Source organism: Micromesistius poutassou (genome assembly GCF_964030765.1).
Source record: "Micromesistius poutassou genome assembly, chromosome: 4".
Taxonomy (NCBI): Eukaryota; Metazoa; Chordata; class Actinopteri; order Gadiformes; family Gadidae; genus Micromesistius; species Micromesistius poutassou.
In genome coordinates, this window is record NC_140274.1 from 16,311,159 (window position 1) to 16,327,740 (window position 16,582).

The 16,582-nt window shown below is 43.2% G+C and overlaps 1 protein-coding gene across 2 annotated transcripts; it reads left to right on the top strand.

Annotated features, from left to right (window-relative positions):
- The first annotated feature begins 1,586 nt into the window (after positions 1-1,586).
- On the top strand, positions 1,587-15,076 carry rcbtb2 (regulator of chromosome condensation (RCC1) and BTB (POZ) domain containing protein 2). Of its 2 annotated transcripts, XM_084466849.1 has the most exons (13): positions 1,587-1,765; positions 3,101-3,130; positions 3,227-3,361; positions 4,532-4,682; positions 5,020-5,186; positions 5,565-5,723; positions 6,293-6,400; positions 6,619-6,761; positions 7,595-7,785; positions 8,208-8,334; positions 10,954-11,093; positions 12,863-12,993; positions 13,405-15,076. In XM_084466849.1, exons 3-13 carry the CDS (start codon positions 3,236-3,238, stop codon positions 13,543-13,545), a joined length of 1,584 nt encoding a protein of 527 aa, XP_084322975.1. In that variant the 5' UTR covers positions 1,587-1,765; positions 3,101-3,130; positions 3,227-3,235; the 3' UTR covers positions 13,546-15,076. The 2 variants fall into 2 exon arrangements, with proteins under 2 accessions (XP_084322975.1, XP_084322974.1); XM_084466848.1 differs by lacking the exon at positions 3,101-3,130.
- Positions 15,077-16,582: the final 1,506 nt, after the last annotated feature.

Sequence of the window (16,582 nt, forward strand, 5' to 3'; positions counted from 1 at the left end):
ATGTCGCCATCGCTTACAAGACTTGCAAGTTGCACCTGCGCATGCGCGTCACGACAGATCATGATTACTTCCAAGACTACGAGTGACAGGATTTCCGTCTTTAGTGCGCATGTAGGTGATCGGGCATAGCCTATACATCATGGATGTATTATGGACTAACAGCACATGGTAGTGGTACACATACAATGGTAGGGACCTACATCCCATGCAAGGGCCATACATCCATGGGACATATCTAGGGGCCATCGGTATGGAGGCCAAGGGGCCAACAGGCAATACAGTTCATAGGATGTATTTAGTGATGGAATATAGCCTGATTTTACTTTATTATTTCAGACGTATTTATTGAAAGAGAAAGCAATGGAGATGAATAATTTCGAGGGGGCTCCAGGTCCAACAACATATACACATTACATCCTAATTCTTCAGTTTCTCTGCTCAAGATATAGAAACAGGACACCGAAAATAAAGTACATGGAAAAATAGATACAAATGTACATGTGATTTAGGAATATAAGATATAGAAAAAGTATATATTCGGTTTTCTTTAAACATGTAGATATGTATGTACATGAGTTTATGGCCATCCATCTATAGTAGGCCTAGTTCCATATTAACTATGATTCAAATTATGGCCACATAATTCTCAATAAATTAATTAATTACATATGTAAAACAAATTAGAGTCTCTTTAATTTGCGTTTGGCATTGAACTACCAATGCGTTGTTTTATTCTAATCAACGAGTGCGATTAACAAACAGTGGCGTCCGTCAGTTGAGCGTAGTTATATTATTTTGGCTCCCCCAAGTGGCCATAGGTAATTAATACATGGTTCTCATTCTGTATATCCTGCGCACAGATGTAACAGTCACACTAATTCCTGGAATATTTGTAATATTACGAGCAATTTCCAATATGTATGTATGTATGTATGTATGTATGTATGTATGTATGTATGTATGTATGTATGTATGTATGTATGTATGTGTCTGTCTGTCTGTCTGTCTGTCTGTCTGTCTGTCTGTCTGTCTGTCTGTCTGCCTGCCTGCCTTTCTGTTCGTCTTAATTAAATTAAATTCAACTCAATTTATGTATTAGAATGACCTTATTACATTGCCAAAAGACAAAGAGTTAAAACAAACCCGATAAATACAACACAATAATTAAAAATATATGGATATATATAATGGATATACAATCAAATTAATACTGTCACTGTCTTTAAAATAAACACATATCTATGAACATCACAGCCCAGACCACATTTTTTCCCGGACGTGGCGTATGCAAGGGGTCGATGGCTAAGCTGCGTTCAAGTCATACTATAATAACCCACCTCTGACTGGTTAATATTTTATATCTAAACCGATATATAAATATATATATTCCGCTCGTTGGTGAATAGTGAATATTAGTGAATAGTGAAGAGCACACAAAAAGATACGGTTAACTGCTGGTCTCTGTCTCGGAGCTACGTCTTGCATTTCCCGAAGAATGACGTTTAAAACTTGCAATATCTTGAACGGGGAAAATTCTTTCCCCCAACACTTGAACGCAGCATTAGCTTGGGCTAGCTCTGGGGGGCTAGCTCTAGTCTGCATCAGTCACTCGAGTTAGCTAAGCAACACAAGTGAAGCTCACACTCAACAGTGCTGAGATGATTTAACATTTAGTAATTTTGTTCACCCGGACCATGACAAGACCAAGAACGACAAGGTCCATGTTAAATCACCCTCGACATAATTGAAGACCAACAACAACACGGTAAGGATAACGAGTTAATGACCACAACAAGGTAGTGATGGTATTTCAAGTTGCACTCTGTTTAGCGCACGACGATTGATTAATTAGGTTATCTGGGCTATTATTGAAGGATATTTTGTTATTGTTGTTTTTTTGTTTGGCAGGTTTTGCCAAATATGTAATGTTGTCTGATAAATATATCTTAGGTACATGCAGTTAGATTGAGAGGGGTTGGATTTGTAAGAAGTGTCGTTTCCGCTCTGCTATCTACCGGCATTATATTATGTTCATTATAATGATAACATTATATAATGTTGTTTGTTTTTTAAACGTGCCATAGTGAATTTGCCAAACCGGATTTGGGGCGGTTCTTTCCTACCAGACAAGTAGGGTGTGGTGGAAGGGATTCTGGATGCGAATGAAGTCTAGGGTTAACTAGGGTTAAGTCTAGGGTTAACTTTTTCCCAACTTTTTCTGTATTCTTACCACAACACGCATAATGAATAAGTAATGCAAGTACAATTTAGGGCTGATACATATCATGTCACTGTGTCTTTGATGCCAGCAAGGCTTTGCCTTTTTTTTCTTATTTTATTTTTTTTGCTGCAGAATTAAGAATTTAGCCTACATAATTGACGTCATGTGGGCTAGTTGATAATAGCTGGTCCTGCCTTGAATGTTCATGCTGATGTAACTAGACTAAACCCTCCATGCAGAAATGGCAATTATAAATAATGTATTATATTAAAATTAGAATTAGTTGGTGTTTCAAATTGAAAAAAACGTCATGTGTGGAGGATAGAGCTTTGACATTTTATGGTAGAGCTTCCTTCTTGTTCTTGTTGAAAGAGGGTCAAAAACCTGTCACAGCCTTAAGAATGAGAAAGCGAGAATACGCATGATCAGGGGGTTTCACTGTAGTGTGGCCAGGACCACATTCCATGACAGGCTGATAAGAGTTCCTCTCGATCCCCTGACAGTCTGTACAAACAGAACCTCCGTTCCTTTGCGTTGGGAGGTAGTGAAGGTGGGGATCGTTGAGGAGTTCTAGATCAGTGGCCTTTTTGGGGCTAATGCACACAACTATCCAACCAGAAATTTAAGGCACGCTAACTAAAAGCTGTAGGAAATGACTATCAAAAATGTCAGTTTATTACTTGGTTATATTTTTATGAGCTTTTTTGCAGTATTTTACATACATCACACTGCAAAAATCACACATATACATGCTCATGTAGAACAGATGGGCTATTTCCTTATTTGTCCAAATGATGTATTGAAACCAAAGTGTGCAAGTGGAGTAATTAATCAATATGCCTGTAGATGTATTAAATCCCGCTACATTTCACTGCACAGATGCTGGGAAGGAGTCACTAGACATAATGAGTAAGTGCTATGCTCGTGAACATATGCTGTCATAAGGTTGTCTTTGTTCAGCCTTCGACCACTGTGTATGTGTGTGTGTGTGGGGTGTTGTGCTAGCCGTGTAGCATGCTGGACGTGGGGAAGTGGCCCGTGTTTGCGCTCCTTCCTCCCGAGGAGCTCCGGCTCATCCGGCAGGCATGTGTCTTCGGGAGTGCCGCCAATGAAGCATTCTACGTCACCGTTAACGATGAGGTAACCCCCACTGACATCATTATCCACTTTGTCTCTACGTGATGACATCACATGGGGGGGAGGAGGGATGGGAGTGACGGGAAGGAAAGTAGAAGTTTAATAATTCATCATAATGAAACACAATTCATGAATCGGGCAGGATAGTGTAGTGGTTAGCGTGACTCCCAGCCTAAAGGTTATGGGGTTGATCCCAAAAGTCTGAAGGAAACCTTGCTAAGGCATCCCTGAACGAGGTGCCCGGCCCCTAACCCCTACCTGCTCCTTAAAATTCCCTGTAAGTCACTTTGGATAAAGGCGTCTGCTAAAGGACTACAAAGTAAATGTAATGCATAAGACCTAACACGGTGCTCCTGTTTGGTGGGGCAGTGTCTGTCTCTAACCCATTGAGAAAGAAAAGCACTCCCCCAGGCACACAGCTTAGAAGATAGAAGGGATATATTTAGCCATGTAGGCTAATACCTGGGCAGGCCCTGCTCTCATCCAATAGCAACCTGGAGTGTGTGGTTGTTTGTCCGGCCGTCGTTTACCTCACCGTTGTGTTGTGTATACAGGCTTATAAGTCCTATAATAAGTCCTCCTAATTATAGTCCTTAAGCAGCAAATTGACTTCACTACATTATGAATTAAAAAATCATATACAAGTTAAATTAATAGACATACTCCGGATTTGAAATAATTAATAATTCATCTTTAATTGTGTGTCGGTGATCCATGTGTGTTTGTGTGTGTGCACCTTTTTTGTAGAGCCTGCATAATGACCACCGTACTGATTCACACTGGGAAATATGTATGCAAATTACTTGTTGTATAGTGATTCCCTGTCTGATTGTTTTGTAGCTCTGGGGTTTATAAAGGGAAGGATGTCTAACATATGCTCACTTTATTTCAACTAACGGCATAGTATGTATAAATATGAAGCTTGTCCATTCCAGTTCCATCCATCGTCTTTCTCTCCCTTGGGTCCAGCTACTGTTTTCTTTTTAATTGTAAATGAACCACCTGTTTCAGGTGTTTTGGGCGGAGTGCTCTAGGGATTAGCATGTTATTCCCACGTGACCCACGCCAACTTTGCTGGCGCCCTCATCCTCCCTCTCCCCTACAGACACTGCTAAGCTGACCATACCTCCCCAGTCATGTTAACATGGATCCTGGTTTGGTTGTTATCCACAGGTATTCGCTCTGGGAACCAACTGCAGCGGCTGCTTGGGGCTGGGGGACCTGCAGAGCACCATCGAGCCCCGCAGGATTGATATCCTCTGTGGGAAGAAGATCGTGTCACTCAGCTACGGAACAGGACCCCATGTGGTGATCGCAACCTCAGGTATGCTGCCTGGAGACCCAGCTAGGGTCCTGCTGACTGGAGGTTTAGTTAGCAGGGGTCTAGCTTACAGATCTAGGTTTTTTTCTGACCTCTCCACATTGTATATTAATTATCGTTTTTAAATAAAAAAATTCAATGTCTTTTTGGATATATACATTTTTGATGGAACACTTTTAGGAATCCTCTGCCCCAACCAGAGTTTGATCCGTACTTCAATGTTAAAAAGACCCACTACACTAGCTTAATCTTAGTGTAATACATAGTGTAATACTACACTATGTTAACCTCAGCCCCTATGCCAACATGGTATATCAAGCTCCTCTCCCACTTCCTACAGATGGGGAGGTGTTTGCCTGGGGCCACAATGGCTACAGCCAGTTGGGCAACGGGACCACCAACCATGGCCTGATACCGGCCCTGGTCTCCACCAACCTCCTCAGCAAGAAGGTGATGGAGGTGGCCTGCGGCTCCCACCACACCATCGCCCTCACCACCGACGGAGAGGTATGTACCCTTTTAGAGACCGTCTTCATCTTCGCCTCTTATCCATAGCGCTAAAAGCGTCAAAAGAGTCACAAAATGATCGACATTACAACAAATCAATGATATAATGATGGATCAATCATGCTAATTATGAATAAAAAATGAAAAGTTTTTATTCACATAATTGTGGATTAAGAGAAAAAGAGAAATAATGGTCGTTCATAACTCGAGAGAGAACCTGAATCCTCGTGTGTAGTGTAACCCAGGTGTGTGTGTCCCTCTCTTGTGTGTAGTGTAACCCAGGTGTGTGTGTCTCTCTCATGTGTAGTGTAACCCAGGTGTGTGTGCTCGTGTGTAACCCAGGTGTGTGTGTGTGTCCCTCTCTCATGTGTAACCCAGGTGTTTGCATGGGGCTACAACAACTCGGGCCAGGTGGGTTCCGGGTCCACGGCCAACCAGCCCACGCCACGGCGGGTGAGCAGCTGTCTGCAGAACAAGGTGGTGGTGAACATCGGCTGCGGACAGCTGTGCTCCATGGCGGTGCTGGACAACGGCGAGGTAATGTTTACGTTCTGTTTGTTTTGGTTCGGATTGGGAAATGCTGTGTTGGTATTTTGGAGGACATAAGGACACTGGGTCTCCTCATAACGAATGGCGCGGGTTGTTGTTGAAATGACACACCAGCCACTAGTGTGGTGTTGGAGAGCAGCACAGTGGACAAAAGTCATCCTCGGCTCGCGTTTTCTGACTGGCCTCAATTTGGTGCCAGGTGATGTCACTTGCTTTATTTGGACCAATGAGAACCAGCGATTGCACTACTGTTTGGTGCCATCCTCTTCAGGTTGAGTTTAGTGTTGATGTTCTCCCTTTTAGGGTCAGATTAACTGTAGAGGACAAACACCATCGCAAATATTTATAGCCAGATACACTTAATGTTATAAAATCATATTATGACATGTAGTGAACTTTTTTCTCTTTTGCTCTTTACTCATTTATTGTTAACTACTTTTTTCTGCTACTGTTAAGCCAAAAATTCCCCCGAGGGGATGAACAAAGTCTCCATCTTTCTGTTACGAGACAGTTATTCAACCTTTAACACCTGAACCTTTGACCCCTGGTGACTGCAGATCTACGGCTGGGGGTACAACTGCAACGGTCAGCTAGGGCTGGGAAACAACGGAAACCAGCAGACTCCCTGCCGTATCGCTGCTCTGCAGGGGGCCAACGTCATCCAGGTAGCTGTAGAAGTCTCCTAGTATCCGTAGATGAAAGGATAAGCAGTACGGCCTCACCTTTTTCCTCACCTTGTGTCGCTAGGAAAACTAGGATTTGATCCAGATTGTTGCATCACTTCATACAGTGCTTTATCAATAATCCATGGTGGACATAGCCTTTGTAAGGGCTCAGTCATTCCATAAAGCTTTAAAACGTTGTGTGATGATGTGGTGTACAGGTGGCGTGTGGCTATGCACACACGCTGGCGCTGACGGATGAGGGGATGGTGTACTCGTGGGGGGCCAACTCCTACGGCCAGCTGGGCACAGGCAACAAGAGCAACCAGGCCCTGCCCACCCTCATCAACACGGAGAAAGAGAGGTTGGTAGTACGACCCTCCCCCACCTGGGGTCTAATTAGCAGCAGGTCGCTGGCCGGTCACGAGGGGTCAAACTGGCGGGTACCCGAGGGGCCGTTCCTCATTGGTTCACAGAGGACTGTGAAATGAGGGCTGCACCTTCTCCTCCCTCAGAGGAGAATGCAGAACAGATTCCAGAAAGACGTGTAAAGAAAATGGAGGAGCTCCCATTAGTTTAGGTATGCGTTGTGATTTTTCACACAGAGGACTGAAATCCACGATTTATTAGAACTTAAAACTAAAAGAACTTAAAACTTAAAACTAAACTATTGAATAAATGTTATCCTGGGGGGGAAAAAAAGCTGTTTCTGAGTAAGAACGACAGCCAATTACATTTCCCTCTAATAGGAAACCGCTTTGTCCTGTCACTACAGCCCTCTCTGTGCTCTCTCTCTGCTGTTATAAAAGCGTTGGAGAGCTAATGAAAAGAGTCTTGAGAGCTAACCTCTCGGTGTCCACATTGACGATGAAGTAGTAGAAAAAACACCTTGTTCAGTAGTACGTACTCTCGAGAATCTTGTGACCTCGAAATGGGGTCATGGGTCAAAAAAGACGAATATGAATTCCTGCAAAATGACCACCCCGTCATCAACAGATGCTGGATAGATTGAACCACTGTGGATGGTAAAACATTTTTAAAAAAAAACACTGCTTGGCCGGGAGATTAATTTTTGTGGTTATAAGCCAACGTTCTTAAAGCTGCTTTGGGTGGTCAGATTCTCCCGGCCGGGCCTTGTGTCTTGCGCGCGCGCGTGTGGGTCACTCAGCGGACCCTTGTCTGTGTGCGTCCTTGCAGGATGGTGGAGGTGGCGGCGTGCCACACCAGCCACACGTCGGCGGCGCGGACGCAGAGCGGCCAGGTGCTGATGTGGGGGCAGTGCCGCAGTCAGGCCGTGGCCAGCCCCCATCTCACCCACTTCAGCTCCACCGACGACGTGTTCGCCTGCTTCGCCACGCCCGCCGTCACCTGGCACCTGCTCACAGTAGGTAAGAGCGGGCCCCCGCCACTGCCCTGCGCCGCGTGGAGCGTTATGTCGTGGCATTATGACGCCATTATGACGTACCTATGACCTCGTACATACACCCATCGCATCCTTGATTGAACAGGGCACATCCTGCATAGGCATCTTCTGTTTGAAGTCGGTCCAGTCATCTTCCCTTCTGTCTCTGTCTGTCTCTCTCGTTCTCTCTCTGCCTGTCCATCCGTCTACCTTCCTTTCTGTCTGTCTTTCTTGCTGTCTCCCTCGCCCTCTCTCTCCCTGTCTTTTATGTGATCCTTTATGTACGTATATTTGGTCTGCATATTCTGATAGTCTTATAAAACATATGTTATAAAATAATGTTACCCTTGTTGATTAGGTTTTTTGGATGTTGTTGTTGTTGATCGTGTTGTTGTTACCGTACGACAGACGGCGACGACTTCCTGACGGTGGCCCAGTCCCTGAAGAGAGAGTTTGACAGTCCCGAGATCTCAGACCTCAAGTTCATGGTGGATGGGAAGTCCATCCACGTTCACAAGGCTCTGCTCAAAATAAGGTACCGGAGCTGAGACTCTTAACGGGGCAGAACCCAAAACCCAATGTACCAGCTCAAGGCCTTTGTCTGGGGTTTGAAGCCTAAATCAAGTTTATTGGATGTGTGGCAAAGCCTTTGTTAACAAGGCTGCTGGGGAGTTTCACCTCCTGTCTGGGAATGTGTTTTGATTTGGCTCATTTGTTCCCTCATTTCCTAATCCCTATGAAGTGAACACTATATATAGTCTCCTACTTAGGGAACGCATATAGGGGGAATTCAGAAACACGCCCGAAATCTATCAGCATGACGTGTACCGGTGAAATAAACAAGTCGTCCGTGTCAGACACCCTGTGGTTTACACATGGTATGTAAACATCGGTCATAAGCAAAGCAATGAAGACATAGGTACGCTGTTTCAAACACTGTTCACTGATCCTAACATCGCTATAGCCTTCAAGTGTGGAAAGGACAAGTTGTCTTGCATAACACGATTTGGAATGGCAGAATTAGAAGTTATTTAAGGCATGTTCGTGCTTATGTTTGACGAAAGGTGATGTCAGCCAGGAAAGTTACTGAAATCGCCATTAAAGTCACATTAGCTGATAACCATGACTTTCAAACTATTCTTTGACTCTTAATGCTGTCACTACAAATGACTTGTGGCTTTGCATAAACATTTTAATGTGAATAAAAACATTTACTTTGGAAGTCATTTTAGGATTTTTTTTTTCATCCCCTTCATATCCATTGTACTTATTTGCCCGTATGGACCTAAAATAAGTCTTCAATAACTTTTATCATCGTCTTAAAAAGGTAAAAAAGTTAAAGTAACTTCTTGAAACCTGTGATTCGTGTAGAGGGCACTAGTATATAGTGCACTGGTATATATAGGGCAGGGGTGGACCAACTGGAACACAACACGGGTGTCTGGTGTGTATTGTTGAGGGACATCTGTCTGTGAGTCGTCCGTGTGTTTCCTGTCCCTGCACAACACAGACCCAGATATAGCTTCCTCCTCGCCATCTTTTTATGACCACGCTCAGACCCTTTGTATCCGGACCCCCCCCCCTCGCTGACAGGAGGAAGGAGCCAGGCTGGCTGCACACACACACACACACACACACACACACACACACACACACACACACACACACACACACACACACACACACACACACACACACACGCAGAACTTGGATACACCAACACATACAAACTCACGGGATTACTCGCAGACATTTTCACACATTAGCACACACTTCCATACACACACACACGCATACCCTTGAATTTTCACATATTTGCACTCTAACATTATCACTGAGAGATAGATGTGAGGTCAGGCGAGGTTAGTCGATGTGTCACGTTTATCGTTCGTCTTTATAAAGCACTGTTTTCAATATTATTCAGGCTGTTATTTAGCAAATAATTTTTTTTGTACAGTAAACGTTTTTTTATGGTATTTTATTCTACAGGTCCTCCATTAATCCACTGTGGTAGAAACCTGAAAGGCAAAATGCGTAACACCTTTTGGAAGAAAAGGAGGAAGAAATTATTTATATCTCAAGGTTTTTACATTACATTTGTTTTATTTGTTATTTAATTTTATAACATTTTTATTGAATAATTTATGTATCTTTATTCAAACAGAAAATATCCATTGAGAACCAGTTCTACTTTTTCACAAAAGGCCTGTATACATAAACATACGTTTGACAGTCAATCCATACAGGATATGCAATGTCGACGAAAAATAACAGATAAATAAACAGTTACACACATAGTACAGAGCATACTGTGCTTAAAGAAAAAAAAAAGAATAATAAAAGTAGGCCACCACCACGTGATGTGTGCATACCTAATGAATTGTTCCTTGTTTTAGACTAGGTTTCCTGTGGTGGGTCTGATTGTGTTCTGAAGGTTCACAGACGGGGCCTATGTGTCCTCTATTGTCTTACATCTCAGTGGGCTTCCTGGTGTTGACCTCCTGGCTCTGTACTTATTTATGGGCCTGCTTGAGACAATGGAGAAGAAGCCCTACAATGACTTCTAAGTAGATAAATCTCCTCTTCCCCCGCAAAACAAAAACACGTAGCATCTTGTTCCACAAAATAGTACATTATAATAATCTACCTAGATGACAGTTTACATGGGATAATGTTGAGCCCAATGTTGGGTGGAACTGTGCAAAGCCAAAAGCAGACAAAGACACGGCCATGCTACTACGTTCATGCTCTGTGTGTTTGCACCATCAAAATAGGATTCTATCCATGTTTCACTGTACCGGTACTCTGCAGCTCTACTCCAATCCACTATTGACCACTACTTCATTCATCATTTCAAATTCAGATGCATGTCATTAATGAGCTTGTGGACTTTGGGGATTTTGGGTTGAAATTGCCCAAAACTGAGAATAAAGCACAAACAAGAGTGTGTGTGTGTGTGTGTGTGTGTGTGTGTGTGTGTGTGTGTGTGTGTGTGTAAGAGAGAGAGAGAGATAGCAAGGTAACCCTCTTGTTTGTCGTCATCTCAGAGGTGGTGTCGACCGGTCGCCGAGACATGTCAGATATCCAAACGTTTCCATCAGGGGCAGCCCTCTGGCGTCTTGGGCCTAACTCTCCCGCCTCGCCCCTCTGCCAGGTGCGAGCATTTCCGAGCCCTGCTGAACGACTCTGATGAGGCGGCCATCGAGATCCACCAGTTCTCCTACCTGGTATACCGCGCCTTCTTGGAGTACCTGTACACAGACGCCATCAACCTGCCACCCGAGGACGCCATCGGTAAGCGCACACACACCGGACGCCGCACACCACACACTCAACCCTAAACATTACGTTTTAAACAGGTATTTTTTGAGACTGTTTCCGCCCCTTATTAATCAATTTTACCGTAAACAGTTTTACCCCGAATAAGATGTTCAGTATAGCTTATTTAAGCAATAGATAGATTTCTCAGACTGAAGTGATCTATTGCTTTTATAAAACGGTTATGTAAGTATGGCGAAATGAAAGTCATAGGGTGCTTTCAGACATATAGTTTGATTGCTTTGGTCCGCACCAGGCCAAAAAATGATACAATGTAGCAAACAGATGTTGGTTCGGTTCGGTTTTACATATGCATATTTCTAAACAAACCAAAATAGACCAAGCGAACCAAAATAGACAGCGATACAGTACAGAATATACAGATACAGCATACAGTTCCTGTATGTGCTGATCCAAACAAATATTTATGAGGCATTTTATCTCCTCACTAGTCCACGTTTCTCCGCGGTTTGAGGGTTTTGGGCTTTTTTCATCTCGAGCCGCCGATGAATAAACAAATGGGTTTGCGATCAACAGGAAATAAAAAATGAATAATTTGACCCATAATTCTGTGCTCCCAACACCCACAATGCATCGTTTTGGACCATTTTTTTTCGGTTGCTTTCACACCAGCGGAACCGCACCAAATTTAGGGAGATGGAGCGGATCGAGACCACCTCTTCAGGGAGGTCTCGGACGGCTGATTTGGTGCGCACCAAAGTGCGCTGGTTGCATTCACACCAACACAAATGTACTGGAGGGACCAAGGGACCAAACTCATTTAGTGTGCACTAAATGCTGTATGTGTGAAAGCACCCATAGACACCCTCAATTTTGAAAAAACAAGAAAGTCTTAATGAATACAAAAAAGTAGTCCCTCCTGGCTGCCTGCAAAGTGCACAGTGGTTGCTATGCAACACACTGTAGCGTCCTTCAGAGAGAAGGCTAGAGACGGTAGCTTGGTTTGCCCGCAATTTAGCCTACTATCGAGCAGTTCACTCACAGTGTGCCTATTGCTTTACAACATTTCCACCACTCCGTCAATCAACATATTTTTAGGCTTCAGTGAACTATGCTATTGCTTTTATATATAAATAAACAACAGTTTAAGTTAGGCGTGGTGTGATACGGAACTATGCAAACTGATTGGCCATCATAGCAGTTATGTATACGCTCATTATACAACAGTTAGGAACCAATCAAATCGCTTGATTTAAGCCACCCGTTTTATAAATATAATATAATAATTGAATGTACCCATATACCCAATTGACCCATATTACAAATATTTCAGGGGTTCTTATTTTAAAAGCAAAGAACTGATAGCTGGGTGTATTTTTACTCTGTGATGTAAGCATATACGGGGAACAGCTTTGATCAAGGTCCCATGATCCGGGTGTACTGATAAACGTCTCACTATGGACCATCATTACGACCATGTTCTGCTGCACCTAGAGGATCCTTTCAGTCAGTTAGCTTCAGAACGATGATTCTTGTCTGTCATTATGCAAAGGGAACTGTGGTTGTTACACGTCGCATCCAGGAGATGGCAGCAAAAACTCTTAAATGTGTACTTATTCTCCATCAAGTCCATCAGGTGTTTTCGTGACACACGGACACTTTACATTAAATTATTAAAAATAATCAGTATACCAAATATGTTCAACAATATATATTGATATTGATATAGATAATTGGGCTTGGAGTGAGCCAGTGTCTCTAATGTGTGTTATGTCGCGGCCCAGGGTTGCTGGACCTCGCCACGTACTACCGCGAGGCGCGTCTGAAGCGACTGTGTCAGGAAACCATCAAGAGGGGCATCGCCGAGGACAACGCCATCAAGCTGCTGTCGGCCGCCGTCAAGTATGAGGCCCGGGTAAGCTCACAGCCTCTCACACACCGGGGTCAGAGGTCAGCGTAGCTATGATGTCACCGCCAGGGCGACTCTCCTCTACGCTCGCTCCAAGCGAGTAGCCCTTTAACTATCAAGGCAGCACACGATGAGAGGCAAAATCTGACACAGGACAGAGCTGGACAGCTAGCGATGAAAATGGAGAGGATTCAAGTGCAAAGACGACAGCCAATCAGATTCCGTTCCAAAACGTTCAGCAGGTTTTTGAAGTCAGTAAAGGCGGTGAGATGAGACAGTTCTTTCTGCCGCTGAGCCCAGGACGATGGAGCTGCATAGGGAGAATGGTTCCTGTCCGTCTCAGGGCGTGGCGCGGGGAGCACAGACGGAGAACGTGATCTTGTGACCATAATGACCGTGGCGCTCTTGGCTTTGTAGGACTTGGAGGAGTTCTGCTTCAAGTTCTGCGTGAACCACCTAACGGCGGTGACGCAGACGCAGGCCTTCACCGACATGGACCACGACCTCCTCAAAGACTTCATCAACAAAGCCAGCCGCTACGGAGCCTTCAAAAACTGACCGGCTCTGTGGAGACCGCCGTTTCGACCAAGACTCTCCCGAGCAGCACCACGGCGGCACCGACCCTGGGCGGATCTCAAGAGTTGACCTTTGACCTAAGTCAACATTGAGTCAATCGCTGCTTCAAAGACATGCAGCTGGGGAGGTGAAGGCAGGAAACGCAGACGGAGGTGCAGTTGCTTCTTTCTGTGGGTTTGAAGATCAAGTGGCCTGAAGCTAACCCAAACACAGTGCGTTATGCTAGGGCGGAGGGGTTGGTTTCCGCACCTCGCACACGGAGTGCAGAGAGCGAACAGGGGAAGCACCTCCGAATAGCCTCCTTCCAAAACTGGCTGATCAGCTTAGTTTCTGATTTGAATTTGTAAAAGGAGTTTAATCATGTGAGAGTAGTTTACATTAATGTCAATACAGGGCTGTGTGCTGTCGTCGCTGGAACAGACCAATTGGAAACGGGATATTATTTACAATCTATGTGACGAATTGCAATAAGTAGGGTTTATGAAATAATAATGGTAGAAGTGTAACTGAATGTACCTTTTTGTATGTTACAATGGGTGGTCGGGTACTTATCCACTGACTAAGCGTGGATTGCTACTAACGCTGTGATTTGAACTTGTTGATGCTTATGCAGTGATGCTAACTCAATAGCGCTTACTCTGTGATGCTAACGCGGTGACACCTACGCTGTTCTGTCTAACTCTGTGACGCCAATGTGGTAGTTTGAACGCAGTGATTGCTAACGTGGTGACGCCAACACGATAGTGCTAACTCGATGATGCTAACTTGATAATGCTAACTTAGTTGGCCAATTACCAAATTAGCATTTTCCACTTGGTAATGGGAACATATAGTTGGTTACAACAAAATATTCAGCATAATCCAACTGAAATTGGCATTTTCAACAAAATTGTGATCTGCTATCTTCAATCTTCTAATTCAAATTCAGTTGGATTCATTTCTTAGTGTTTTCTACACGATCAGCGGGTTTTTCTGCGGAGGTTCACCAGGATAAGGAGAGCTCTTTTAAAGACATCCAGTTTGCCTATTGCTAGATTATCCCTCCCTGACAACCTCACCAAGAAGACCAACTTTAGTTTTTCTATAGAATCTTCTCTCACTGTTTATCATTCAAGGTGTTAGGTGTGGTCATTTAATATGTTTGCAATTTCATTTTACAAAGGTTTATTTGTGTATTGGTTTTAAAGGCCAGGTTAAGATATTTGAATAAATGTTACAAACATCCTTCCTCTAACATTCTGCTTTGGTGAACCCTGTCATACTGGCACCTCGAAACTTCCTTATTAGAACTTCTGTTATTCAAATTTTTATAATTAGTCAAACGTCCCCCCTCGTTTTCCTGCCAACGGAATTTCTAATTTGTTGTCTCATGTGTCAAAGAAATTCATGTTCAAACCCAGCTCCTCCCTTTAGTCGTAGTACAAAGTAGAATGTAAGATAATGATATATTTTTACCAGCCAATGTTGTGTTTTTGTTGTTTGTTTTTTTTTGTCTCTTTTTTGATAAAGCTGAAATCATTCCCTGTATTTCCTGTTTTGTTGAGTTTTCTTTATCAGTTTAGATAATGGCGATCTTCCAGACAGGACATGCCAGTGTCTGCTTCTTCCCAATATATATCACACACACACGCCTATTGGATCATACCAATCCCTGAACCCCCCTCACCTCAACCAGATCAACAGGACATATTACTGGCAGGCTCATCTGTTTAAACCGTCAGTTTAAACCGACAAGGTACCTGTTCAGGTAACTTATATCCTGGTCAGGTAACTTGTTGGTTAGATTTGAATGTGATAACATTTTGGAACTAGTTGGTGTGTTAAACATTGTTTAGGTTGTCTGGTGGAACATTGTTTATTCCAAATTTAGGCAAAGAAAAATACAAGGCTATGTAAGAAAAAAAAAAAAACATTGCTGAATTTTAATACTGTAATGCTTGACGATGTTATGAACTTTCCCCTAATGGTCACTTAATCACTTTTACTTTTCCCTGGCCATAAATGACCCTCTCAGGCACCCGTAGACAGTTTGTTGTGCTGTTGGGGTCTGAGACAAGCCAGAGATCTCCTGTTCCCTTCCCAGGGGAATTATCCTCTGCTCTCAAACCCAACAACACGGAAATACCGCACTCGGTTCCTCCGAAGAGGTCATTATCCAGCAGTTTAATGCAATTACATTGTGTTTCCTTAACCCAATAAACATAAAAACAGCTCACGCTGAAAGGTATGGTTTGGTTCTCTGAGAAACGACAAAGGAACAAAATGAACAGGAAACCTCAGTTACACTTATTTATATATATATATATATATATATATATATATTATAAGAACATTTAAAATGAGGTAAGATGTGCTAATAAGGCTTGTATTCAAAATTGATTTTTACAAAGTTAGAGACATGTAACTAGTTCTCTAAAGATTCACTTCCACAAAATGCAGTCGGTAATCCTAAGCAGAAATCGAAGCAGAAGCCTACCACACAGCACAATTCATACCGGCACCAGCAGTCTAGCCGCCACTAAACAGAGCCAGTAAAAGGGAACTTGTCGTTGAAGTGTGACTGTTTGTTGAGACCTGTGAGGTCACACTGAGGCCAACTGCCAGGCAAACTGTGGAGCCAACTAACAATAGACTAGCTGTGAAACCTCATGTACCAATGGCCTGTACTTCTGCTAGCCCATGATGACATACTGTCAGGCTAATGGTCAGCAGGGGTGTGTCCATGACAATTTCTTTCCAACTCAAAATAAATCAGGTAGTCAATATAATTTTACGCATGCGCACACACTTTGTGTGTCACAACGCAGAGACAACGCTGGCAAGGTGTGTGTTGTTGAAGGGAGCTCCTTGGACACTATATATATATTTTATATACAACATCGCTCATAATAAGGCTCATAAAGAATAACAGTACAAGGAAAAAGTATTACAAAGTTGCTGTAGGTCGTTGCATAAGTTGCATAGAACTCTTAGCCAAAATATATACATGTGAAGTATCATGTTCTCTTCCAGAATGTAT